At 40.1% G+C, this 26,579-nt stretch overlaps 1 protein-coding gene across 1 annotated transcript in view; it reads left to right on the forward strand.

Annotated features, from left to right (window-relative positions):
• The first annotated feature begins 1,509 nt into the window (after positions 1-1,509).
• The window catches only part of foxo6b (forkhead box O6 b), a 64,314-nt gene continuing 39,244 nt past the window's right edge, over positions 1,510-26,579 (forward strand). The window contains exon 1 of the mRNA XM_084739095.1: positions 1,510-2,890. Within this exon, the coding sequence (XP_084595221.1) occupies positions 2,390-2,890 (501 nt within the window). The 5' untranslated portion in view covers positions 1,510-2,389. The remainder of the gene's footprint in view (positions 2,891-26,579) is intronic.

Here is a 26,579-nt window from a genome sequence, read left to right on the forward strand (position 1 = left end):
AAACAATGGCATCTATGACATTGTAACATTAGCTGCCACACAGTGTGGCTAACATTAGCAGTGCTAGCACCATCAGCTCGCTCTCCTTGCAGGTTAACGTCCACATGCCTTTCTTAAATGTGGTTATGCATTGCGCTGGTTATACGAGATGTTACCTGTCCCTCTTTCTATCTCGCTGGTTTATTTCCGGGACATATAGCGTGAGGAGACGGGGGCTGCTGTCTGCCAGGGCTGCAGCCATGGCTGGTGGCATTTTAGAGGCAACTGTTAACTGAACTTGTATATTAATATAAAACTCACTGACTGATAAGGGTAGAAACATTTAATTGTAGTTGACTAATCACATACATCCCCACACAGAACAGAGCAGTTGTTGGTCTACCACTGCCTTGATCAGTTAGTTTGTTTGTGTCATTGTGTGACTTCAGTGTTTTAAAGAGTTGGTCCAGACTCACCAAAGTCATACAAAACACAAGGTAACCAGTCAAGGGAGCAGCAACTGTTGTGTTCAGTGAAAAATTACTGTTTTTGCTAAAGGAGTCTTGAGAGAAAGAGAGTGATATTTGTCAATATTTGTCTTGGCGATATCTGTCTGCAGGCAAGGTAAAATGAGGAAAATATTCCACATATTACATACACTTTTAAAAAGACCCCCATAAAAACATTGGTTTAAGTGGCTAAAATACATTTTGCAGTGGTAGACCAGTAACTCCCATGTTCTGCGAGGTAACGTACTGCTGTTGCTGAAGGAGTCTGGTTGGTTTGCAAACTGAGGGCATGTTGACACCATCTACTATAGGTAGCCTAATACACTGACTATGGATAAGGATTGTATTAAAACTCACAAAGAATAAATAAACAGGAATAAAATAAGATAAGCAATAGAAAAGTACAGATATATATATATATATATATATATATATATATATATATATATATATATATATATATATATATATATATATATATATATATAATAAGCATTATAAAGTATAAAATTCAATTAACAATAAAGTAAAAACAAGTAAAGTTTGGTAAAAAAAAAAAGCTATCTCTACTATCCCTTTAAAACATATTAAAAGTGACCAGTTTCATTGAAGAAACTTGTATTAACTGATTTGATCCAGTTGATCTAATTAAGTTATTCAAAAACATAAAAGTAAAGTAAACATTTATCTTTAATCAGCAGTAAAATAAATCAAATCTCACGATGATTGTCATTTGGGGAAAAAGGACATAAAGGTTGCAAAATATAAGTATGTGATTGCTTTTGTCTGTGTATTGTGTGTATAAAGGACTGCCTTTGGAAACTGTATTGTTGGGAATATCACCCCCCACCACACACACACACACACACACACACACACACACACACACACACACACACACACACACACACACACACTCCTCCTCCTCTGGAAACCTGTTCTGGAGGGAGTGACTTGATTCAGGCGGCGTCCAATTATATGGAAGCAGCACTTATTCCACTTTATTCCAGGCTACAGTTAAGTGGCTTGAAGCCTTCAGAGACGCACAGACTCGTAGTATAAAGGCAGAGAGACGGCACCCATGTGACATGTGAGCGGAAAGCTAAAGACAAAGGTAGAAATATCTACAGTACAGGAGCAGGAGGAGGAGAAGAGGAGAGGAGAGAGGCGTCTGGCGGCGTGCGCAGGAGACACGGAGGATGCTCCAAATCAAATCCAGGAGGGCTTCTTCTTCTTCTTCTTCTCTTTTTTTTCTCTCTCTCTCGTCTGGAAATTCACGGCTTCATATAAATGATTCATGAGAGCCTGTTTCTATTTCTAAGGGAGTAATTGCGCTCGCAGTGAGTTTCAGCCGGGCGCTGAGAGAAAAAGAAAGAAAGACGCTAGTGAAGAAGCTGGGAGAGAATTATAAAGTCAATTAATGCGCGGAGTTTGATAAGCGCTGCTTTTAACCTGCACTGGACCTCATCTGTCAGAGGGATCAACTGTTGCTGCAGCCGGAGGAGAGAGCACACACACAAGCAGACATTCTCCAAGTGTGTGCGGCGTCCACACTGGATGTTTGACCGTCGCTCGGTCCTGCATGCAGCCTCGCAGCCGGTTGTTGTGCAATTAACATGGAAGAGAGACTGATACTGTTGTTGATGCCTCGGATACACCTTCATCTGTCCTGATGTGATGCCACATTGTTGCACTGAGGAGAATGATAATATCCCACACCAGCGCTGCTGCTGCCGGCTCCTTCACACCGCTTCATCCCGCTTGTGTGTGAAACAATACACCTTTATTCTCTTGATTTTGGACACTGGAGAGGTTTGATTTGAACTCTCTGGCTCTGACAGGCTTTTTGTGATTAGTAGTGACCTTGCCCGGTTTTGACATCCATCCAGCGGGAGCTCATCATGCTGATGATGATGAAGAACGGCGGCATGGATGCGCATCAGGTTGATATCGATTCGGAATTTGAGCCTCACAGCCGGTCGCGGTCGTGCACCTGGCCGCTGCCGTGTCCGGAGGATTTCCCAGGGGGAGATCAAGAGGCGAGCCGGGGTCTGGCCCTGGCGTCGGTCAAAGTGGAGCAGTACAACGTGCCCGCATGCCGGGCCGAGAGAAAAGGTGGCGCGCCGGCTGAGATCAAGCATCCGGCGGGCGCCCCAGCCCCGGTCGTGGCCGCTCCTGCCTGCATGTCGGGGGCTGCGCTCGACGTGGCCGGCCAGCTGCGCAAAGCCAAGTCCTCCCGGCGGAACGCGTGGGGGAACCTGTCTTATGCAGACCTCATCACCCGTGCCATTGAGAGCGCTCCGGAGAAGAGACTCACCCTGTCCCAGATTTATGACTGGATGGTTCGCTTTGTTCCTTATTTCAAGGATAAAGGCGACAGCAACAGTTCAGCCGGATGGAAGGTAGGCCACATGAAAGAATTCTCTCACACCACATGCTGAAGGTTTTAGTGGAGAAGCGGCTCTATATTTAGTCTGAGTCTGTGTCTGCAGCTCAACTCCTTCTCTGCATATTTCTAAGCCACATAATTGACCCCTGGTCCCGGCAATTTATGTCAGTGGCGTGTCCCCGTGTCACTCCGCTCTACAGTGTGTGGAAAGGGGCGGTGAGCGTGTTGGTTAAGGGTTCACTGGGTTCATCGTATTTAGGGATTGCAGCCTGTGCATATAGAGGAGTAGCCGCACGGAGCCCAAACTCCCCCTCTCCTCACGGTTCTCTTTGGAGAGGCGGCTATTACGCGCTGTGACGCATCGGCAAAGTGTCTGCGTCCAAAGCTTCTGCGCTATCGGGTCACACCGGGGACAAAGTGTGCCTCCGGTCCGATTTGGAGCGTTGTGGTGCTCGGGATAAACCGTCTTTTGGAGCCACCCCCTCTACCCCCGCAACGCCACCTCCACGCCTCCCCCCCTGCGATCCAGTGCGCGCACGTTGAATTTACGCACAGGCTGCGCGAAAGCATGGCACAAGGCAGAGAGGGGTTTAAAAGGACAATAACAAGAGATGATGACATGGGGGTGTCACAGCAAACAGATGTAACTACAGATTATCCCTTAAATTCAAATTAATATGAGGTTAATCTAATAGATTGGTTGCTGTAATCTACTTAAGTTTACCACCCATTCTGTGGGAGGATTAAGGGTCTTTTGTTTCCAAGCCCTGCACTGTACTGTAGCTCCCCCTCATACTCTCCTTTGTGTTTGAGAAAGTTTTGCTTATGCATAACACCTTTTAATTTTCACCCATTTAAAGACAGATGAATAAAATCTAACTCAGCTCTGATACTTAAAACTTAAGTTTAGTAAATTCTAAATAAATATATAGTAGGGCTGGGCAATATATTGATATTATATCAATATCCTGATATGAGATGAGATATTGTTGCGTTATTGTGATATGACATAAGTGTTGTCTTTCCCTGCTTTTTAATGCTGCATTACAGTAAAACTATGTAATTTTCTGAATATACCAGACTGTTCTAGCTGTTTTACTATTTGCATTTACCCACTTGGTCATTAAATCAACATTACTGATGGTTATTTATCAAAAATCGCATTGTTCATATTTTGTGAAATTGGCAATAGTCATCCCTACAATATTGTCACAATATCAGTAAATATCATTATAAAGGTATTTGTCCATAAATATCTTGACTCTGTCCCAATCGCACAGCCCTAATGTACACTGTGTTCCTACATCTGGTAAATATGGACTCCTGGTAGTGAATGATACATTAAATACATCAGTCAGGACTGTGTAAACTGCACGCTAATATGTAAGTCAGATGTAAACACAAGTAAATAACATTTGAATCAGATTTATTCTCGGAACAGAATAGAAACAACATGTACTTGACAGGCTGATTTGCTGTGTCTCCACTTGTGTTTTATGGTCTTTTGTCTGTAGTGGGAGTTTCATCAAAGGGCCACAAGGGTCAACACTGCAGTTAATGGGAATTTTTAAATGCTGGCTACACACTGTTAACTCGAACAGAACAGCCTCAATAACTCCCTTCTTGTTAAATTTGACAGCGAGTTTTAACCGCTTTACTGGCATTGTTCTCTTCAGGAGCTTGAAAAACAGATATATCATCCAACATAATGACAATCGCAGAGACTGCCAACATGTTTAAAGTGTCAGTCAGTGATTTAGTGTTTTACTTACATAAAGTTGGCAAACTCACAATAGACGTGTATTTTGAAGAATGAAAACTGAAGTGGAAGAGGCTGAGCTATCCTGATTTTCTGTCCCATGTGTGGGTCAAGCTCCAAAAATGCTTTGTCCTACAATTCCCACAATGCAACTCAATAATGTTTATTAGACCCTCTCCTCCCACTTCTTTCAAACCACACAACTGTGGTCTGTAACAGAGGTTTTCTGTTAAAATATAAATTGAGTCCAAGCTGAGATAACCCCAATGACATCACTGTGACATCACCATTTTTAAAAAAAAAAAAACTTGAAATCTCCATCAGAGCCATGTTATACAATTGTTTTCATGGGCTGAGCAGTAGGGCTGGGATGATTGCTTATCTTCTGATTCGGTACTGTCACTGTACTTAAGCGCCGATTCAATGTGTATTATGATTCTTATGTGTTGCACTTGGATATTTATGATTTATTGTGATTTTTGTTGTCTTGCTTTATAGGGATGTAACTATACCAAAAACTCAAGGTACAATAATGCCACCATAAAAAAAAGTCCATGAGACAATGTTTATTTTAGTATTAAAAACAAAGAAAAATGATGGCATGAAAAAAGTGTACTTTATTAAATTTCTAAGTTTTTTTCTCCTTTTAACATAAAAATCTTCCTTTTAAATGCTTCTGCTTTGCTTCTTTGATCAAATAAAATAAAAGTAGCAGCCATGACCTAAGAATGTGCAAAAAACAATGCAGCAGTCAGTTGCAGTCCTTTTATACAATAAGATAAAATAAAAATAATAAAATAATTAACCATGTAATATCATGGTAGATCTTGTCACAGTCCAATCTGGTATCCAGACATTATGTTACATCCCTACTTTTTAAACACTAGTCCATGGGAAAAAGTTGAAACATACACTTTTAGTGAGTCATATTTCCAAAAACAATGCATATCACATGTAAGGCAGCATCATCAAGTGAACTTCTACATTTACCTCTTGCTTTTAACTTAAGATGTAAGATGTAAGTCCAAAATGCTTTGGCAAAAACAAACAAACAAAACAAACAAAAAAAACAAGTCAGGAATTAAAAAATTGATCGAAAAGGAAGATGCTACTAGCATCCAGGTATGGGTAGCCAACTGTGCTATTTGCAGACTAGTTGACTAGTTGCTCTGTGACCAGGGTGTAAATAGACACTGTTCAAAAATGAGTGAAAAAAGAATCACTTAAACACACTGTATGGCCGCTAGGGGGTCTCTCATATGTAAACAATAACAAAAGACGTAGTTTGATGTTGTGAAGTAGTGTGGGATCATGAGAATTGTTGTCTTCACTTGTAAACAACCACTATAGTTGATGAAAATCTAACTGACGTGACTCAGGCAAAAATCTTGTTTTTGTCTTGTCTTGTTTAGTCATGTGTGCCGACTTCCTTCCTCACTCTCAAACGTATCCTGTGTTTTCCCAGAAGTTTTAGCAACTAGCAACTAGCTAGCAATGGCTAGAAGGCAAACGCACCATTACCTTGAATAAATTAGAGATGTCTGCATTTGACTGGAAACATTTGGGAAAATGTAAGCACAAAACTCAACAAAATACATATGTCTAGCTTTTTTAGACATTTTAATGCAGCAATGTTGTGCATCATAGCTTTAAGTGAATGAACCCCCCCACACCCTTACGGAGTGGCTCTACTTGTGACAATGGGTGGAGTGCCCCTTTAAAATTCTTTCAATGCTTTTGAAGTTGTGGTTTGTTTTCCTTTGTGTTTTTTTTTGCTTTTTCTGACACAGCCCGGCGATAGAAGGCACACAGAGGAAAAAAAGGGGAAACACGAGTCGTGGTGGGATTAGCAGGCATTTCACACCATCTGTGTGTTTGACATTGACTTGATCCAAAATCCTCTATCTGCTTCTCCTGTCATGTTATCATATCCTTGCAGCGGGTTTTGATAAGTGCCATTGTCTCCCTTCTTTTCGTCCCGAGGTTTTTCCAATGCTCCAACATCTCATTTGGCTCCACACCAGCCTCCAATTGAGCAGTATTAAGACGCAGATTAATCTCAATAAAATCACTGTTTGATTCAACCACTGTCCAATCTTTATGGTATAGAGGAGGGAAAGGGGGGGTTAAAATTGGATTTAAAGCAGGGGCTTAATTCCCGGGGCCTTGTTTGTGCTGCCCAGGGATGCCCAGCTTGATACCTGCTGCCGTTCCAGCTTTGTATGGAGGTTTTGATTGGCCGGTCGGGCAAAGGGGGAGCTGATTGGTGGAGAGAGGCTCCAAGTTGAGGCGAAAAACAACTTGATTCAATCATAATAACAACACAGAAGGAAAAAAAGGGGAGACACACATGTGCACGCACATGTTGGACTGTAACAGTTGGCAGCGATTTTAATGAGATTTGAAACACGGAGGTACAAGCACGCACGCTCACGTACAATATGTATACACTCGCACATTCTGGTATGTTTCTGCTTAGGTTGAGGAGTACTTGGGGGGTGGATGGATGGATGGATGGGTGGGTGGGTGGGGGGATGTATATGGATGGATGGTTGGATGGGGTGAGTGGGAGGGAAATAAGATCCAGTCAGAGTCTTGCTATTAAAAGCAGTCTTTAAGAGCTGTTGTGTAATCCTGTCTGAGAGCTGCTGCTCAATTCAGCCGCTGGGCTCTTTGTCTTCATCTGGGCCGGCAGCTTCTCCTGCCTCTTAATACCACACACACACACACACACACACACACACACACACACACACACACACACATACTGTACTCACACACTGCTGAGGTGTCACTCACTTGTTTAAGTGTCAAGCGCTAAGGCTACAGCGGTGTATTGGATTTCTTTCACACATTCACACACTTCTCGTGTCCAGTGGTAGTGTATGGATTTCTTTGATTGTGGTCTCACACACACACACATATACACACACACAGTCACAGTGTTGCTCCAGCATCTGGCAGGTTACCATGATGACTATGTATGGATTTCGCCGACTGTGGTTCTGTAATTGCGGTCAAGTGTTTGGGCCGTGTTTGTTATTGCATCTGAGGTGGGAGGCTGTGTTTGGTCATACGAAGTGAGTTCAGTTCTGTAGGTGGTCACGGTGGTGATGCGGGGGTCCGCGCTTGCACACACACACACACACACGCACTGTTGTATTCGTTTCACAAGTGGCTTCTGCGTGGGAATGGATGTGCTGAGCTGTGGCCTGTCTGCGGGCTGTACTGTACACATCAGCCTCGACGCTGTGCAGGCAGGTAGGAGCTCACTGACTCTACCTGAAGGCTCGACAAAGCAGCAGCACGTTAAAGGCACGTCGTGGGTGTATGACTGTTGTAATCAGGCTGTGATATAATGAGAACATGGCAAAAAAGCGGTGATACACATGAGGATCAATTATCATTTCAGAAAAACATTCTTTCCCGTGTCCAACGCAGCTCTTTGTTTTAGCCTGAACCGACCCAGACTCGTCAATCTGCGTACAAATGACATGATTTTCTGAAATCGCATACAGTGCATACACCAAAACCCAATTTCATTAGCAGGTCATATGCTAATCCTTAACTTCTGTGGAAACAGGTGACCTTTGTTGTCATGCTGACCTCCATCATGGTTCACGTTGTCAAACGGATGCTATTTGGTTAGGTTTAGGCAGCAAAACTACAGGTTTAGGAAAACATTGAGGTTTGGGTTAATACAGGTACATTCATTATGTAATGTAAGTTACTTAAATTACATATGTAAATTAACTTACACTTCATATGTGATGTGAGCACATGATGTGCATTACATAAGTGGAGTGCGTTACATAAGTTGAATTACATTATGTAAATAAGTAGGTATGCGATGTACATGAAATAAGTTAAGTATATTATATTAGTTAACATATTTAACTTAAAATTACTTAAGTTACTTATGTATGTTAACTCACATTATGTACATAATGTGAGTACATCACTTACATGAAATAACTTAAGCATATTACATAAGTTAACTTACGTATGTTATAACTTGGGGAAGTTATTGAAATGTAGTAAGTAGTTACAGTTGCTAATTACTACACACATGGCTGTATAATTTTACTGACAACTGTCAAATTTTTTATCTATCATTGTACCTATTATCACTGATAGGAGTTATTAATATTCCCGACCACCAGAGGGCAGTAATGACTTTTATTGTCTTTGGTTCGATAGTAAAATCTGGTAGAAGAAGACCCACAGGATACTGGATGTATGTTAACAAAGCGTGTTACAGTAGTTAATATTAGTTATATGATGCCATTTTATACTAGAAACATTGCAGTGATGAAAAGAAAGCTCATATTGTCTGAACTGTCTTGTTTGTCTGCTTTCCTTTCCAGTAGTTTCACTATTTTCACGTAAGTCAAAAGTAAAAAGCTCATTTAAATTTGACTAGTTGTAATTGTGGTATTTAATTTGAAAAAGTAATTAGTTACATGTCTAGTTACCGCCAGAAGTGGTGGAATTACAGTCACCACTGACTTGTGGTTTCACACAGCACACAAACCCACATGGGACAAAATGTGTAATAAAGGGACTGTACATTCATTTACTGACTCAAAAAAGTGTTGTGTTTGGGTACTCTTTGACATAGAGGAATTTTGGCATTGTAATTGCTCATGAATGCACCATTCTGGGAAGCATTTGGATCTGTTCAGAGCTCTGTATCTACACAGATCTTGTCAAGATGATACATAATCCCTGCACACCTGTATATAGTAGAGTCCTGCTGCCTCACCCAAACCCTCCGGGTCCTGACGAAGTCTGAGGTCTTTTGTGGGTTTGGATTTTATGGAAGCTTGTTTTTGCCAATGTGAGGGGAAAAAATCCTGCAAGTCATTATAACGAGAAACATTATAATGACATTTAAACATAAATATTTTGAGATAAAATCATTATTTTGTGAAAGTTTCTCATTATAATGACTTATGGGATCTTTATTTCCATCACATTTGGCAGAAATAGGCCTCCATAGGGTTTATTTCAAATCTAATTTCTGAAGTAAATTCTCTCTTCCTCTCTCTGACTGTGGTAATGGTTTGTATCCATGTGTGTCAGGTTGATTCAAAATTCCCAGTCGGGAGGACAGAAAGAGACAGATGAAATGTTCAAAATCACTCCCTTGTTCACTCTGTCAGTCCTTCTTATGCACCAGACACTCAATGGTTAAATGTGTAGTGAGCTGTAAATTTAGATTTTTGACACTTATGAATCATTTTGCATCATCACTGACAGCTGATGAGTTGCATGACTGTAATTTTTGCATCTACAAAATGCATGAACTCGTTGCACTGTGGCACAGTAAGCAGAGAGCAGCATGGACACTACTTTTTCAGGTTTTCTAAGGACAAGCTTTTCTCTTTTCTTTTTCATTTTTTCAGCTTTCACAATCTTTTCACAAGGTTCTCTGAGGACAGAGCATAAATATAGTGTGTTATAAAATAAATAGGGGGTGATTGCAGACAAGACATTGGTGACCCAGTAAGTAACAGTAATTAACTGCTAAAATAAAGATAGATCTGTGCAGAACTCAAGTATATACACTTAACAAGAGCAGAGAAGAATAAATGTACAATAAGGGAAGTGATTATTAAAGAAATAAGCTCCCACTGCCACAATTTGTGTATGGCAAATTGATTAAATCACTGTGTCTGTTTGGTACAAAAACTGCTGTCCAACATTTTATTTAGCAAATGTATACATGAACGTTATTCCGAATACAGATACCAGTATCCCAAATGCCTCTGATACAGCCTGGATGCTGTATCATGAGTTCGGGAGTTTAAGTACTGAACCGATATCATGAATTTCAGTGTTTGACAAACTTTTTACAGTGTCACAAAATACTGAGCTCTCCAAGTACCGCCTTGCGTTTGGCGCCGTTTCACGCTAGCATATGATGTGGACACGTCTCCGGCATGTCTTGAGCAGCCACTTCATTTTCAACACATCTGGTCGAAATTTTCTGCTCTTGATCTGCACCTTTCTTCATAATAGTTCCTGATTATGGTGCATTCATTTTCAGTCTCATCATTTTACCTCCACGTGCTATCTTGTCATTACAGTTTAGCTTGTACCTACGGCTAATCATGAATGCTGTATACAAGTGCTACATGCATGACTGTGTGGTTGTTATGTAAAACAAAAATACATCTTTCTTTAGACACATTTCAAATTACTTTTCAGTGCTCTTATATTTTTCATTATAAATTTTGTAGTAACTTGATAGTATTATTTTTTAAAATTTGTTTATTTCATTAAAAAAAAAGTCTGATATTCCTCACTGTACCTCTAGAGTGAGCTTGTGTGCCACCAGTGGTACACATACTGCAGTTTGAGAGTCTAGGATGTAATTTATTAGCCTTGAAACAAGACCATGCTACTTCCCAGCAGCATCTCATACACTTATTTTTTTAGCTGCTCTATACAATGATAGAAATCAATCAGTATTGGGAAGGAAAAAATGCCATCAGAACGTTAGACACCTCCTAAGGAGTCCCAGAGGAGAAAGAATTTTAAAGGTGATATTCTGTAAGGCTCTACATGCACCCAAAATAATCACCCAAAGTAAGCAAAAGTTAACAATTTTGGTACTTTCATGTGAAAATTTAGGTTTTTGAAATGGGCGGGGCCTGGCTGGAAAAAGATTAGGTTAAATAATATACGAAGATTTGTTTTTCAAAACTTTATCTTAGATTTCTGCTTATTTAGTCATGCCTATTTTAAAAATATGTAGAGAAAAGTATGATTTGAAGCTAAGTTTTCAGGGCCTTTAAAGCCCAACAGGCAAACTTCCCAATAAAAGTTTGAAGATGGTCTACTGGCAATGTACTGGCACATAACTGGTATTAACTGGTTGCAGCAGTATTTTTACTCATACATATTTCTGAAAATAAAACATAAAATCAATATTTTGGGGGGTGTAAAAGTTTAGAAAGTAAACAGGACATATATGGAGGAAAATACTGATTTAATTATACTTTGTCAGCACTAAAAATAGTCTGGCTGACTTTAGGTTGGTTTACCTTCTTTTATTTCCCTGATTACTGAGAGCAAAAGTGGATCTTTACCTCTAATATGCTTCTAATCTGCTTGTAATGCATCACAATGCACTTCACGTAAAGTATTACCGCCCACGCTGATGGCCATCACCTTGTTCTGCTGAGATTCCACTTGCGGGAGATAGAGACGCAGAATGAGCTGCACAGCACGGAGAAAGTGAGAGAGAGAGAGAGAGAGAGAGAGAGACGGAGAGGGAAAAAAAAGAGGAGGCAAGGAGACATTTTGAAGAACAAGGTATTATTTGTCCTGCCAATAAAACCTTTTTTTGAATTGGATTCAGAATTGAGTGGGAGAGGGAGAGAGGCGGAAAGAGAAAAGATAGAGCGGGTGCGAGAGTGGTGGCGGTGGCCCCTGCTGCTGAGCACATTGATAGCAGCCTTAATGCCTGTGATGCTCCAGCGCCAGCCGAGACAGAGGGGAATTGGTTGGAGATGGTAGAACAGGCTTAGAGGGTTCCCTGTGCCAGCCGGCCTGGCGCTGGCTCAACAGAAAGCCCTCTGCACTGCTACACAGTTATTGTTATTATCACAAAGGCCCAGCAGAAGGAGAGGCAGCTCTCGAGTTGGCGGGCTTGGCGCTGGGTTAACCGGGGGCGGGGAATGGGAAGAGGAATTTGGAAGGCGAAGGGGGTTGGTTGTTGAATCTGAGACTATGGTAAAACTCATCTGATCAGTCCTGTGAATGGAGAGGAAACAGTTGGGCAGAGTCGTTGAGGGCTTGAATGGAAAGGAGGCCATGTGGAGACGGACAGATTTTGATCCGAGCGGATCAGTTGCCTTGTCAGTTGATGCCGAGCTACAAAAGGCATTAGAATAGAACGCGGGCAGATATCGCTTCAATCTGGAGAAGGGCTGGGATGTAAACAAGGGATGCACCGGCAGTGGAGGCGGGGTGTTCACTGCTTAAATGAGTCATAGTGGTTGGAATAGAACATAATATTCTCGCCCTCAGCCCTCACACTTCAATCAGTTGGAATAAATCAGCTGGAATAAAATGTTGAGAAACACTCTACAGACGGAAATTCCAGAGAGAAAACCGAGTCCAGACACACAACAGTCAGTCAGGCAGGCGGATCTTGGGATTCGTGCCTGGTGGTGTGTCGTAAAATGTCGGCCCAGCACACATTCTCTCCGTGTTGTCTAGCAGACCTCAGGGCTTCAAAATGTTCTGGTGTCTGGCTCCGGACGATGAGCAGAGCGTTGTTCAAAAAACATTCAGTCCTCTGTCCTCACTGTCAGACTGTGACTCAGGAGCAGGTCAGCACGTAATCTTGTTACACTGCTGATGAGGCCTTAAACGACCGTATCGGGGGCTTCTTATCATCTTTGATCTTTCTCTACAAATCATTTTCATCAGTTTTGTTTTTTTTTACAAATCGCATGCATTTTACATGAAAAGTAACAGCAAGTGTGTGAAAACCACACTGCTGTCTGTTAGAAATGTGATTGTGTTTTGTCTACTGCTGCAGGGAACCATTGGTTTCCATTCATTTCTACATAAAATGAAAACTTATTAGCTCAATCCGACTTGAGTTATGTAATCCATTACAGTTATTCACTGAGTAATGTTTAACTTTGAAGATTATCTCAGAGGGTGAAAACAAAGATTTTTTATGTTGTACATTGTGGCTCTCTGTTTATAAATCCTGAATATAAAAGGTTTAGAAGAACTTTGTTGTTTTGATGTATCTTTATCTTTAGGCAGCCATTGGTTTCCATTCATTTTCATTTAGTAAGAAAATCAATCCACAAATCACATTTACATCACTTAACAAATATTCATTCTCTAAATCATGATGTTATTTTTATGGAATTTGCTTGTATTTTGTTTGCTGCTTCAGGCAGAGATTGTTTCCCCATTAACTCCCATCCTTGAAAACTGCTTTAGTTGAACAATCCCTCACAATGATCATCAGGTCTGTGCTGCATTACAGCTCACAAATTATGCAATATTGCAAAAAAAAAAAGTCAGACTCGTACTATTACTTGTCCTTAAACTTGAATTTGAATGCACAATAATTAACATTTAACTTGTTCAAGTTAATTGGAACACAACTGACATAGTCCTAATCCTGAGCTATTTTGAATTTTAAATTAAGTATTGCTCTAATGCAGACTCTAAGTCTGCTATGTTATTTTGTTTTCCATTGTATATAAATGGAAAATAATGGCTGCCTTGAGTAATACACGATATTCATCCAAATTCCTAAAACACAAAAAGCTTTTTTTTTTTTTTTTTTTTTTACAAAATTACTATTTGTGATGTGAAGTACATATGATTGATTGATTGCCATATTATATGGAAATTAATAGAGGTCAATGGCTGCCCTGAAGAAGGCAACATGCATCCAAATCCGCGCAGTGTGGTTTTGGAGAACATGCAAATTAGCAGTTGTACTGTAGCGGTAGCAATTTTACATTTTGAGCTAACCTTGAAAAGGCACATTTCCACTGCAGGAACTTAAACAGGGACTAGGAGCCTTTGGCAGAACCCAGTGTATTTCCATTGCAAGGACCAGGGTCTGAATTAAGTTCCTGGGATGTTATTAAACCCCCAAAAAGATTCCTGTTTGAGGTTTTATACTTTCTGGGGCTTGCAGCACTTAAAATTTCTGATTGGTCAATTACATGCAGTATTTTATTTCAGCTATGCTTTGTAAACATCTGTAGCCGCAAACCAGTTTTTTTTTTTTTCTTCATTGTGCTTGTGGAAACGCACTAAGTTCCTCCAAAGGTTCCTACTCCCCGGGGAAAGTTGCTGCAATGGAAACACAGTTATTGACTTAGAGAAGAAAGCATACATTAGATGGACTGACAAAGATCGCTGTCGTAAATTTGCTGTGACTGATTTGTCTTATATTTGTAGGTCTGTAGACAGTGGTGGAGGCACAGACAACAATGGTTGTTGTTCCTTGAAAAGTAGTTCCCGGGATTAAAAGTACTTGGGTAGAAATGTGCCTCTAAGTCATACCTCACATAAGGATTTAGTTTTGAATTAGTCATCCATCCATCAATTCACCACAGCGACAAACTGATTATAATCCAACTGGAATCAAAGAAAAATGTTATAATGTAATCATGCATGTGAAATGGCACTAAATTTTAATGTGATTAATAACACAGTTGCTTCATAAAGTATTCAACCCCCTAACTTTCTGCATATTGTACTCATTATACCATGCACCAATTTTAATAAATCATCATGTACTCAGTGTGTTTATTTATAATGGGCTTTTGATGCCTTATAATGCCTTATGAGCGCCACTTCAAGTAATGTGTTGCCCTGATTTTTACTGCAAATGGGATTAGTTTTTGAGTTCCTGCACACGCAAAAATGGGTTTGATAGAGGTTTGTATGGATCTGAAGATTCTGTGTGTGTATTTGCGTGTGCGTGCATCTGCTCTTGTTGTTGTGTAGCTAGGCCTGATGGGAGTCCAGGTCCGGGGGGTACAGCTCTAGTTAATAATTCAGATGAGGCTCATTATCAAGGCAGCACAGATCTCTCTCTGATTCCACCTTAATTGCAGGCAGGATGTGCCTCTCAGACACTCTCAAAGTCACTCCCCCTTCTGTCTGCAGCTGCAAATGACTACCACACACACACACACACACACACACACACACACACACACACACACACACACACACAGATATCCACTAGCTCTCTTCTAGACCTCACCTCCTCGCAGCAGGTCCCCTCGCTGAGATCAGGCTGTGAGCAGGTGAATGGACATTTGGAGATGAGTAGATAAATCCCACTCAGAGTTTATGACTATCACAGGCTGGGCATGTGCTCCTATTATGAGTCACTTACATTTTTTAATCAGATCTTCATGAGGGCTTTCTCCTGTTGGAGGGCTCAGCAAACTAAGATGGATGGGAGGTAATCAGTCGGAGGACAGCGGCTCTGTGATTAATGCTGCTGGAGAGTGAAGCTCTCACCGCCACGCCAGATGACCTGGATCGCGGCTTTTCAACCCCAAATTTTCTGTCAAGTTGAATTGAGGAGGGTGTGTAAAAACAAGAGGACTGCTGCTGCTTGACAAGTAGTATCAGACTTGTGTTTCATTTAAATAATGGCCCGGTATTTCACAGTGAAGTTACTATTCAGAGATTTCCCACAGGTGATTGTAGCAGACTATCAAGATTAGATTCAGTCACACAGAACAAATTTACATTGCCTTTGTTAGTGGGAGTGGGACAATCTCCTCTGCAAATGGAGTATGAAGTATGAAGTTACCCACCACAACTTACTGAAGATCCTTCTCAATAATTTGTTGTTTATTTGGCTATATTATTTCTGTGGATAACAAATGTTTCATGTATCCATCCTGCTGCTGAGTGTAGCCTCTTTACTGCTTGTAGTTTAAGATCCATTAGCAACAAATTAGCTCTCTGACGTCCCAGCCCCTTTGCAACCACAGTCAACTTTCTCTTTTCTTGTTGCCCATGTTTACATATGCTAGGTGCACATGTTGAAAAGAAAAAAAAAGAAGAAAATGGTTAAAATATATTGCTGGTTGACCTGTAAAAGCAACATATAGTCACATCTTGAGTTGGTTTATGTTAGCAATACGCTAGCTAACTAGCTAGCAAATCTATATCAATTGTGTTTTGCTCTGTAGCAAGATGCTAGATAGTTAATCTAATTGGTAGCTAGGTCATTACAGCTGATAATGTTGGTAAAAAACTAGCTAATGCACTAGCTACATGAATTGTTTGCTAGCTAGTTAGCTTTGTCATCTTTTGACTTTCCTATTTCCTGTGCTTAGATATGATATGGGCTTGTTCATCTTGAAAATAATCTTAAAATGGTTGAAAGATGTTGCTAGAGGACCCATAAAAGCAACATATAGTCACATCTTAAGTTGGTTAATGTTAGCAAAAGGCTAGCTAGCTAATTTATGTCAATCATATTTTGCTCTGTAGTAAGATGCCAGCTAACTAGCTAGCTAAGCTAATCTTTAGCTAGATAGTTACATGATAGTTAATGTTAGCAAAATGCTAGCTAACTAACTAGATAAATTTCATAAATAACTTGTCATCTTTCTCCTTTCCTGTTTCCTGTGCTTAGATATGCAATTGGTTTGTTCATCTTGAAAATAATGAAGATGGTTAAAAGATGTTGCTGGAGGACCTGTAAAAGCAACATATGGTCAAATCTTAAGTTGGTTAATGTTAGCAAAATGCTAACCAAGCTAGCTAACCTATATTAATTACATTTTGCTCCATAGCAAATTGCTAGCTAACCAGCTAGTTGATCTAATTGTTAGCCAGCTAGGTATGTTTGCTGATGTTAGCAAAATGCTAGCTGACCAGTGAAGTCATTTACATCAATTATTAGTTACCTAGTTAGCCAACATTTTGTTTTGCTTTTGCAGGTCCCACAGCAACACTTTATAACCATCTTCAAAATTTGATCCCGCCCTTTTGGGATCTTGGTCAACTTTCTCCCTTTCGATTTCCTGTGCTTAGATATGCTATGGACTCATTGATGTTGAAAAGAAGAAAAATGTAAGATGGCTGAAAGATGTTGCTGAAGGACCTGTAAAAGCAACATCTAGTCACACTAATTAACTAGAAAGTTAACATACGTCAATAATTTGCGAGGTAGCTATCTAGAATTTTGCAAACATTAGCTAACTTAAGATGTGATTATATAAATGTTACTTTCACAGATTCCCCAGCAACATATTTTAACCATCTTCTGTGGCTGTCTTTTCAACATAGACGAGCCCTGCACGTAGTATAGCCAAGTACAAGAGACAGAAAAGCAGAAAGCTGACTTGGGTTCTGCCAGGGACGAAGCTTGCTCAACTGTTATTGGAGCATAGAGCAAATAGGGGTGGGACTGATATCTGCTGGTATTCTTGCTCTCCAAATTGTTCTAGTCATGATAAGTGGACATCTTTTTTTCACTGGGGAGTTTCAAAGTATGGTTGTCTTTTTGGGAAGCGTTACTGGACTAAAAAAAGACAAGACAATGTGGAAATTTCAGTCACTGAACTTGGTGGTCTGTTTAAGATTTCTGATTTAGTTTGAGTAGAGAAATCATTGTCAATGAGGAAGGCACCAACACTGCCAGGGCTGAAGCTTTCATGGTGAAAAATGTACAGTATGCACTCATTACCCACGAACCACTTGAAGTGAAGGACTCTTTTTTGAAGTGGTTTGTTGAAGTGTTTTAAGAGAACTTTTTGCATTCAATGCAAATTTTCTTAGACTGAGAACTCTCCAGATACAAACTGGACCACAAAGAAATTTTTCGAGTGATTCAGACCTGTCGTACAGTCAAGTACAACCAGTTTATGCTTGTCTGATGTAGAAATTATCTAAATGAATTTTTTACTTGCTTGCCATGCTTCACTCTCTAGCAGCAGAGGTAGGCTAATGGAAATTACATTTACATTACACAGTTTTTCAGAGGGACATGAATGTCAACCCATCCATTAATTTTTTGGACATTTCACTCAAAGCCACAATTTCCCACCAATTTTGGGAGATAACCAAAATAAGTAGGCTTGCCCTTTTGGGACAACAAATATCTGTGCAATATTTCATGGCAATCTGTTAAATAAGTATTGAGATATTTTTACATTGGATCAAAGTGGTGGCCCTACAGACATTGTCACTAATTGTCACCCTTTTCTACTAAAATGGCTAAAAATAAAACTAAAATTAATTCAACATAAAATCGATATGATGTGGCAATTTATGCATAACAACTTGTACATTTTAGTAGTTGGAAAATTCTTACAGACAGCTGCCTCTGGGTCTTTAGGCAAGTTTATGTCCATGAACTTTTTGCACTGCATCTTACACCAACACTCCCCAATACAATGGATTGTATTGTCTTGTTCATGTCCATGATTGTCACGATCCCTTGACCAGCCTTGTTTTCAGTCATGAACCACCATGAACATGACGTCAAACCATTCCTTCTTTATTTCAAGAGCCCTGAGATGATGCTGTTTGACACCTTTCATTCTTGGATGCCATTTTTATGAATTAAGTTTGTCCACAAATAAAGTATTAAATATGCTAAATATTCTAATGGTTCTAATGGTTCTGACATGTCAGATGCGTCAGCTTGGTCAGTGGCCTTATACTTCACACTGTGGCATCATTTCTGGCCTCTAGTCTTGTGTTTTTATGTGACATTGAAGTCAATGCAATATAAAGAGCGAGTAAGTCCATGTATGGAGGAGATGGGGTGGGTGCGTGGGTGAAACAAACTTTCAGGACAGGACTTTGAGTCTCCTGTGAAAGCAAAAGTCAACAATGACTTATTTTTAAGTTACGTAACATACGTAATAGTGCTGCAACTAATGATTGTTTTCATTATCAATTAATCTACCAATTATTTTCACGTATAAAATGCTTGTCACAATTTCCCATAAGTTAAAGTGGTTGCTTCTTTTGTCCAACCAACAGTCCAAAGCTCAAAGAGCATTTACTATTATAAATGACAGAGAAAAGCAGCAAGAAACTGAAAGCAGCAAATGTTTGACATTTTTGTTTGAAAAATGATTAACTCATCGTTGCAGGTCTAGTACGTTACGTTACGTTACGTTACGTTACGTTACGTATGTAAACTTATGTAACTAAGATATTTACTTTGACCCTACCCATGTTTTTTTCATAAAGCTACCCAGTAGTTTTTGCACCTTTATTTTTAAGGCATGTCTAGACATTATATGTTTATTATTCCTAGCTTGGCTGTGGATGCTGGTGGGGTACATTTAGCCAGTAGGGCCACTGACCAAGCTGATTTATTTGACAAATTGGAAGTGAGAACACGATGAATGATTAAATATCACAAATTCACAGCTTCTCATGAACAGTCATTAACATCTTTTCACTTTTTACAAGTGACATAATGTACGAAATAGTGCTGCAGTTTACGATTATTTCAGATTATTTTCAGATTATTTTCAGGATTCACAAATCAATAAATTGTTCAGTCTATAAAATGTCAAAAAATTGTGAAAAATAACAATTTTCCAGAGCCCAAGAGACATCTTCAAATTGGTTGCTCAACAGTCCAGAACCCAAAGAGTCTTCATTTGTCTTCATAAATGACAAAGAAAAGGAGCAAGAAACTGGAACCAGCAAATTTTCAGCATTTTTGCTTAAAAACGCAGAAAATGACTGAGACAATTAATCAATTATCAAAATATTTGCAACAAGTTTCCTCGTTGTAAAAAGTAAGTGGTTTGGGATAAGAACACAAATCATTCTTGCCCGAGGCCCAATGACTGACTCAATTCAGAGAAGCCAAGAAGTTTTACCAAGTTACATGTAAGATATGAAATGTTACAGTTTCAGAGAAGACATGTAAACATGCTACGAATGTTGAAAGAACGGTCGCAGTGGTTGCAGGGCATATTAGTGAAAAGCCACACTCCATCATTTTACAGTCCTATCAATCACCCTTAATGCCTATTGTTCTCAGCGTAGTTCAGTCATGTTCAGGTGATGTTCAGCATCAATCAAGTCACATTCATTCGCCGGCAATTGAATCCATTTTCATTAAAGATGTCTGTAATTGCTCTTTGATCATAGTTGATAAAAGCCAGTTGAAAATTAAAGCCATTAGTGCCTTAAGAGTGGGATCATTTGCTGTGTTTTAACCAGAGTTATTTGCTCATTGTCTTTGTTAAAAAAAAAGAAAAAAGTCTGTTAAAGCGGTTGCTACGCTGGGGAAGGTGTCTGCTAACGGTGTCAAGTTGAGCGCAGACACAGAAAAAGAACATGCCTACTGTCTATTGTGAGCACAAAGAAGGGTCAGGGAAGAGTATTTTCACTTAATGAATATTCATCAGTCCAACGGCATATTTGGACAAATTACAATAAAAGCCTTTCAAGCCGGAGCTGAGTGGCAATAATTTAAAATCGAGTCATTTTGGAGATTATTAATCAAACATCATTAAACTGCTGTGGATCACGGCTAAGCAGATTTACATTATGGTATGTACAGATCGTAGAATATGAGTGTGTGTGTGTGAGTGAGTGAGTGAGTGTGTGTTGATGGCTTGCTGAGGGCGGTCGAGGAGGCAGACAGAGGTTAGCAGCGTAAGACGGCCTCTCAGTGGATTTCTGTGTCAGTTTGATGAAAATAGGTCAGGATTCAGAGCTCGGCGTTTAGCATTCTGCCCATGTGATGGCTGACGCCGAGCCTGACGACAGCTAGCCTCGAATGAACTCCAGACTCTTTCTGTCTCTGCACCCCCCCTGCCACACACACACACACTCCCCCACCACCGCCACCACCCTCTCCTCTTGTCTTCCACCCTCCCCGCTCTTCTGTAATCTAAACTCTGTCCTGTCATCCTCTGTCTCTCTCTGCTGCCGTGGCTTCAAGCTCACGTAAAGAAATTCAAATCTCTGGCCGTAGATTACGCCCCCTCCTGCATAGAAATTGCACTTAAATCCACAATAGTCTGCGTCTGGTGGAATTTATTTGATTTAGATATACTTTTGAGTATTGTAGTCCTGCTTTGGAGAGAGAAAATAGATGTGCCGCAAAGTTTTATGGGGATAATATTTCAACTGTGGGCCAGCAGTGACCTAGCTTAGCATAAGGTCTACAGTATGTTTGGTCACCACGAGGAGGGCTTGATTTATTATTCTCCCACAGAGCAGGGCCTCATCTCTCATGACTGCCACGCTTTAAAAATGACTCTGTAAAAGGTGAATTCACTTACAGATGAGTCGGTTCAGTGTTTAGCTCCGTCTGAGGCAATTGAGTCACAACAAGCACCTCTGGCATGCGGAGAATTGGCTGTACACAAATAATGGGCAAATATAAAGCTAACAACAAGAGGAGATAAGTGAAAAGAGTGCTGCAAGGTCAATTCTGTTAACTGGATTTTCTGATAAGGTTTGATCTGGGTCCAATTACATTACCTAAACAGAAAAGAGGTTGTTTCATAGCTTTCACAACACCTTGTTGCCTGAGAAGAGTTGGCTGCCCCACCTGGCTATTAGCCAGCAGCTCATTTAGAAAAACAACTAATGTAATTGTGAACGGGTGACTTGTAGCTTTCTTGCTAATGCTGGGTTTTGCTCAGCTAGTGCCAGGTCCTGAGGATGGAGACCTTTGAGAGTATTGAACTCTTCACCCATACTCCAATTTATCTAACTCAAAAAGGGACCAACCCAGGTGAAATTGCAATTGTAATGTTTCATAGTTTTTATTGGTGCTAACACCCTGCTGCATCAAGAATTAAAAGTAAAACTTTGTGGATTTAGTGGCACTTTTTTTTTTTTTACAGATGAAAAGCAAAGTTTCAGCATTTCAGAGAGATCTGGTCTGGGTCTCTAACAAACAATGGCAGCTCCTGAAGAGGTTAGCGTAGATCCTGTGATAGCAACAATTATATCCAAACTGGAGAGTATTTTTCTCCCAACGGGCTTCAGCAAGAGTTTGATCTGATTGGTTGAAGTTAGCCCATGTTAGACGTGATAGACAGATGGTTCATCCAATCACCTGTCAAGTGTTTTTTGAAAGTGCCTGCCCTTTTCCAAACAGTTTGTAAGAACAACTTCCCAGATGGCTCTGTGTAATAAACCATCTGGTGTGTCATTGTGTTATCAGTCTACACCTACACCTATGCAACATATTCGCTGTGTTTTCCTAATTTTTTGTGGTCAGTCTTTACAATAAAACACTTTCTCTTACACTGTCACATAAAGGACCCAAATTTGACCCCTGAATTTACCTTGATCCACTAAGTATATGATGTTATACTTTTAATATTTAATATTTTACCTGGGTCAACACACAAATTGATTGGATTGCCAACACTGCTGCAAAATTTGGCCAGCCCAGGGCTTTTCCTTTCCTGCCACCGCTGCACACTACACAAGGCTCTAAAACAGTGTTGTTGGTACTGTCCAGCATTTTCATGTTGTTAGCTTTAATGACCAGCTCGGTCTCTGCGGGCCACTACCGTGGCTTTTTATTGTCTCTCATGCCTTGTTAACAGATCCACCAGTAAATGAGGAAAATCAGATTTGTACAAGGCAGTGATGGCTAAATACAGATAGACCTACATTATTAGTTGTTGGGTAATCACACAAATCAGCAGTGACCCCCAGGGGCTTTAAAAGTCACAGCTTCACTCCATGTCAATTGGTTTTGGTGATTTGATTAAGAGAATTAAGGGAATCTGCACCACAAAAGTACAATATCAACTGAAGTGGGTTGTGCAGTGCTAATTTTGTGGCCCTGTCTTGTAGAAGAGCCCTGTGTCAAAATGTCAAAAACTACTGAATAGGCTTTGTTTTTTTTATATTTTTTATTAGATTTTGCTCACATGGACCATATTCCTAAATTAAGCGGTGCTTAATCTAAGTAGGCTATTACAAACCAGCCCTTTCTCATGACCAGGTTGCCAAATGTGTGAGACACACCAGGCTTTCAGTACCTGAAATGTAAACCCACATGTCGTATAAAGAGCTAGATCGTCCATTTGGGGAGGAGGTAGAACGGTTGGATAGGTCAAACAAACCCAGGAGGCCGGGCTTCGTGTCTGTGTGAATCCAAAAGTCAAGGCTGTCTAAAGGTTGAAGTTACATAATGGCACATGCAAAATGTGCCTCAATTCACGCACATACTGCAATCGTTTCACAATGCATTAAACCACGTGTTAAAAAAGCTTTCTGGCAGCATCTTATACAGACACTAATCAGCATTTGACACCAGGAGGTGGGGCGTAGACTTTGGCCTTTAACAACCTGGGATGAAAACAAACTACCCGACTCATGTAGTGTACATGTTGGCCTTTAGGTGGCTATAATGAAGCTGCCATGTGTATTCTACTCAGCCTGTCAACTCAGCTTTTTCTGCCCTATATGCCCTTTTGTTGTTAGGCAGTGCCACCCTAGTGGACATAGTAAACATAGCAGGAGAAGAACAAGGAGTGAGAGGGTCTGCATTTGGAGGAGGGTGGGTGGATGGATGACTCAAACCAAGCACAGGACTTTCATCCAGGACACTGGGGTTGAGGTCCAGTATGGAACAAAAAGTAAACATACTGTTATTGAAAGTTTTGAGTAACTTCAGGGGATGTCACTTCCATCATGTGACATACAAAACATAGTTATTTTAACCCAAACTATCTTTTCTTAACCCTGACCAAGTAGTTTTGGTGCCTAAACCTAACCAAGCTTTGACCATTTTATAACATGTGAGTTGTCATTGTGCGAGTGGCTATGTAACATAGTTATTTTAACCCAAACTGTTAAATAACTGCTGAGATATTTTTAAACCTGATCAAATTTGTGGCCATACAGACATTGCTATTATTAGAGCCCTTCTGCTAACATGGCCAAAAATAAAACCAAATTTAATTTAAGTTGAAATCGATTTGATATGACTATTTTAACATAACAGCTTGTACAATTTAGTAGTTGGAAAATTCTTGCAGACAGCTGCCTCTGTGTTTTAAGGCAAGTTTATATCCAGGAACTTTTTCCACTGCATCTCACACCAACACTCCCCAATACAATGGATTGTATTGTCTTGTTCATCTCCATGAACCACCATAATCTTGATGTCAAACCATTCCTTCTTTATTCCTGTCATGATAGGGCTCTGAGATGAGACAGTGGTGAAAACTGTATGTCTTTCTTTTTGCTCTTGGGTGAGATTTTTATGAATTAAACTTGACCATAAATGGAGCAGAACATTTGTAGCAAATTGGGTGCGTCAATTATGGTAATGATCCAGTCCCTCCTCACTCGCGATGTGTCAAATTCTCATGTCTGGTCGGTGGCCCTATACTTCAGACTCTCATGATGTAGGTACCCCTGTAGCACCGTTTCTGAAGGTGGGCCTTGAGCTTTGTGTTTTGATGTGACATCAGGTCAAGTGACACAGTATGAAAAGTGAGAAAGTCTGCATGTGGAGGATGTGGGGTGGATGGAAGGCTCAAACAGGCACAATGCAATCCATTGTGCAGTCCATTGTATTGGAAAGTGTTGGTGTTTGATGCAGTGGAAAATGTTCCTGGACATAAACTTGCATAAAGACCCAGAGGCAGCTGTGAGAATTTCCCAGCTACTAAATTGTATGAGTTGTTAAGTTCATATAGTCATATCATATCGATTTTACATCAGATTAGTTTTGTTTTTATTTTTAGCCATTTTAGTAGAAGGGTCCTATTAATGGCAAATGTCTGTAGGGCCACCACTTTGAACCAATTTAAAAATATCTCCACAATTATTGAACAGATTGGGATAAAATAACTATTATGTATGCTGCATGACGGAAGTAACGCCACTCATGCAATGACATAACTCATGTAACACACATAGTTTAGGTTGTGAAGTGATGACAGCAGCTGGATGGCTTTCACACAGGAGACCGGGGTTCAATTCTGGTATGGAACACAGAGTAAATGTAGTTATTTTAAGTTTCGAGTAGCTTCAAGTGATGTCATTTTCGTCATGTGACATACAAAATGTATTTATTTACACCCAAACCACCCAAAAATCTTTTTGCACAAATAGATATAGATGTTGTCACACAAGTGATGTCACTTCCATCATGTGACATACATAACATACATACATAACAAACCATGATCTTTTCCTAATTCTAACCAAGTAGTTTTATTGCCTAAACCAAACCAAACTGTGACTGTTTTACAACGTAAACTACATGTGTATCTATGTAATGTAGTTAAGGTCAGGTAAACCTGTCACTGCTGGTACTCTCCCCTGGTAATATATGTCTTTTTGGGAACAATTGACAATCTACCCACTCTGGTGTTTAGATACGAGGATATGTTGGTTCTACTACATGCATGATGTACAGAAAGTGGTAGGAGTGGGATCAATAGGGGCCCAAAACAAATTCATCCAGCCATGCTAATATCATACAAAAATGAAGGTAATGACCTTTTCATTACTGAAGACAGAGTCATACACAGCTACATGGTAAAAGTCACTGTTACTGTCACTAAAGTACATGAAGTCAAGTGTTTGCACAGCTGCACACACGTCTGTTGTGCTCCTTTTCTACAAAGTCGTATTTGTCCGCTATCTGTTTCCTCCCGTGTCAGCCTCTACCTTGCGAACTGTTAGATTGCACCTCCCTAACTGATTTATTGGCCCTCTGAAAGTCTGACTTCATCAAATCCTTGATACCGCTAGTCATATATACTGTCTTTGATGAGTGCCACCAAAGTCGATGTGTGGATTTAATAGCAGCATTAATCTGCCTGTTTAATGGTGTTGTTGAGTGGAAGGTGGTCACCACAAGATGCAGCACTAAAAGATGAGTTATGGGCACAGCCGGTGAACGATGAAAGGGCAAAATGCAAAGCAGTGGAGATGTGGAGGAGAGTGGCAGAATGAAACAAGGTCTTCCTATATGCCGTTCATAAGACTAGGTAGAGACTGGAGCTGAGTGCGGTGTAAAATAAAAACATTTCAGACAGAGGCTGTCAGAGTGTGCAGCGGGTTGTCATCTGTCGCTAGGTGTTGCTAAACATGCCTGAGGTGATATTTTATTTGTTAGCACGGTTTGCGTTCCCGCTAATTTACTCGGAACACATGATAATTGATTCTCATGTGACATTTTATCGGATCACACGCGTATATTCTTTTGCTCCTCTCCTCATAACCTTGTTTAGCTAATGAGCCTGCTAAAACATATCGAGACTTAACATCATACACCTTTTTTCAGGTGTTTTCCAAAACAGTCAACATTGTGGCAGCTTGTTTTTTGTAATGAGGCCCAGTGAGGACTTTGTGCCATGTTTAATTGGCTGTGGTTAAGAATAAGGTTACACCAATATAACTGGGATCATAACAGACTTTTATCATGTACTCTGTGCTAACG

This window comes from Lutjanus erythropterus, chromosome 16 (assembly GCF_056507025.1).
Source record: "Lutjanus erythropterus isolate fLutEry1 chromosome 16, fLutEry1.hap2, whole genome shotgun sequence".
Lineage (NCBI taxonomy): Eukaryota > Metazoa > Chordata > Actinopteri > Lutjaniformes > Lutjanidae > Lutjanus > Lutjanus erythropterus.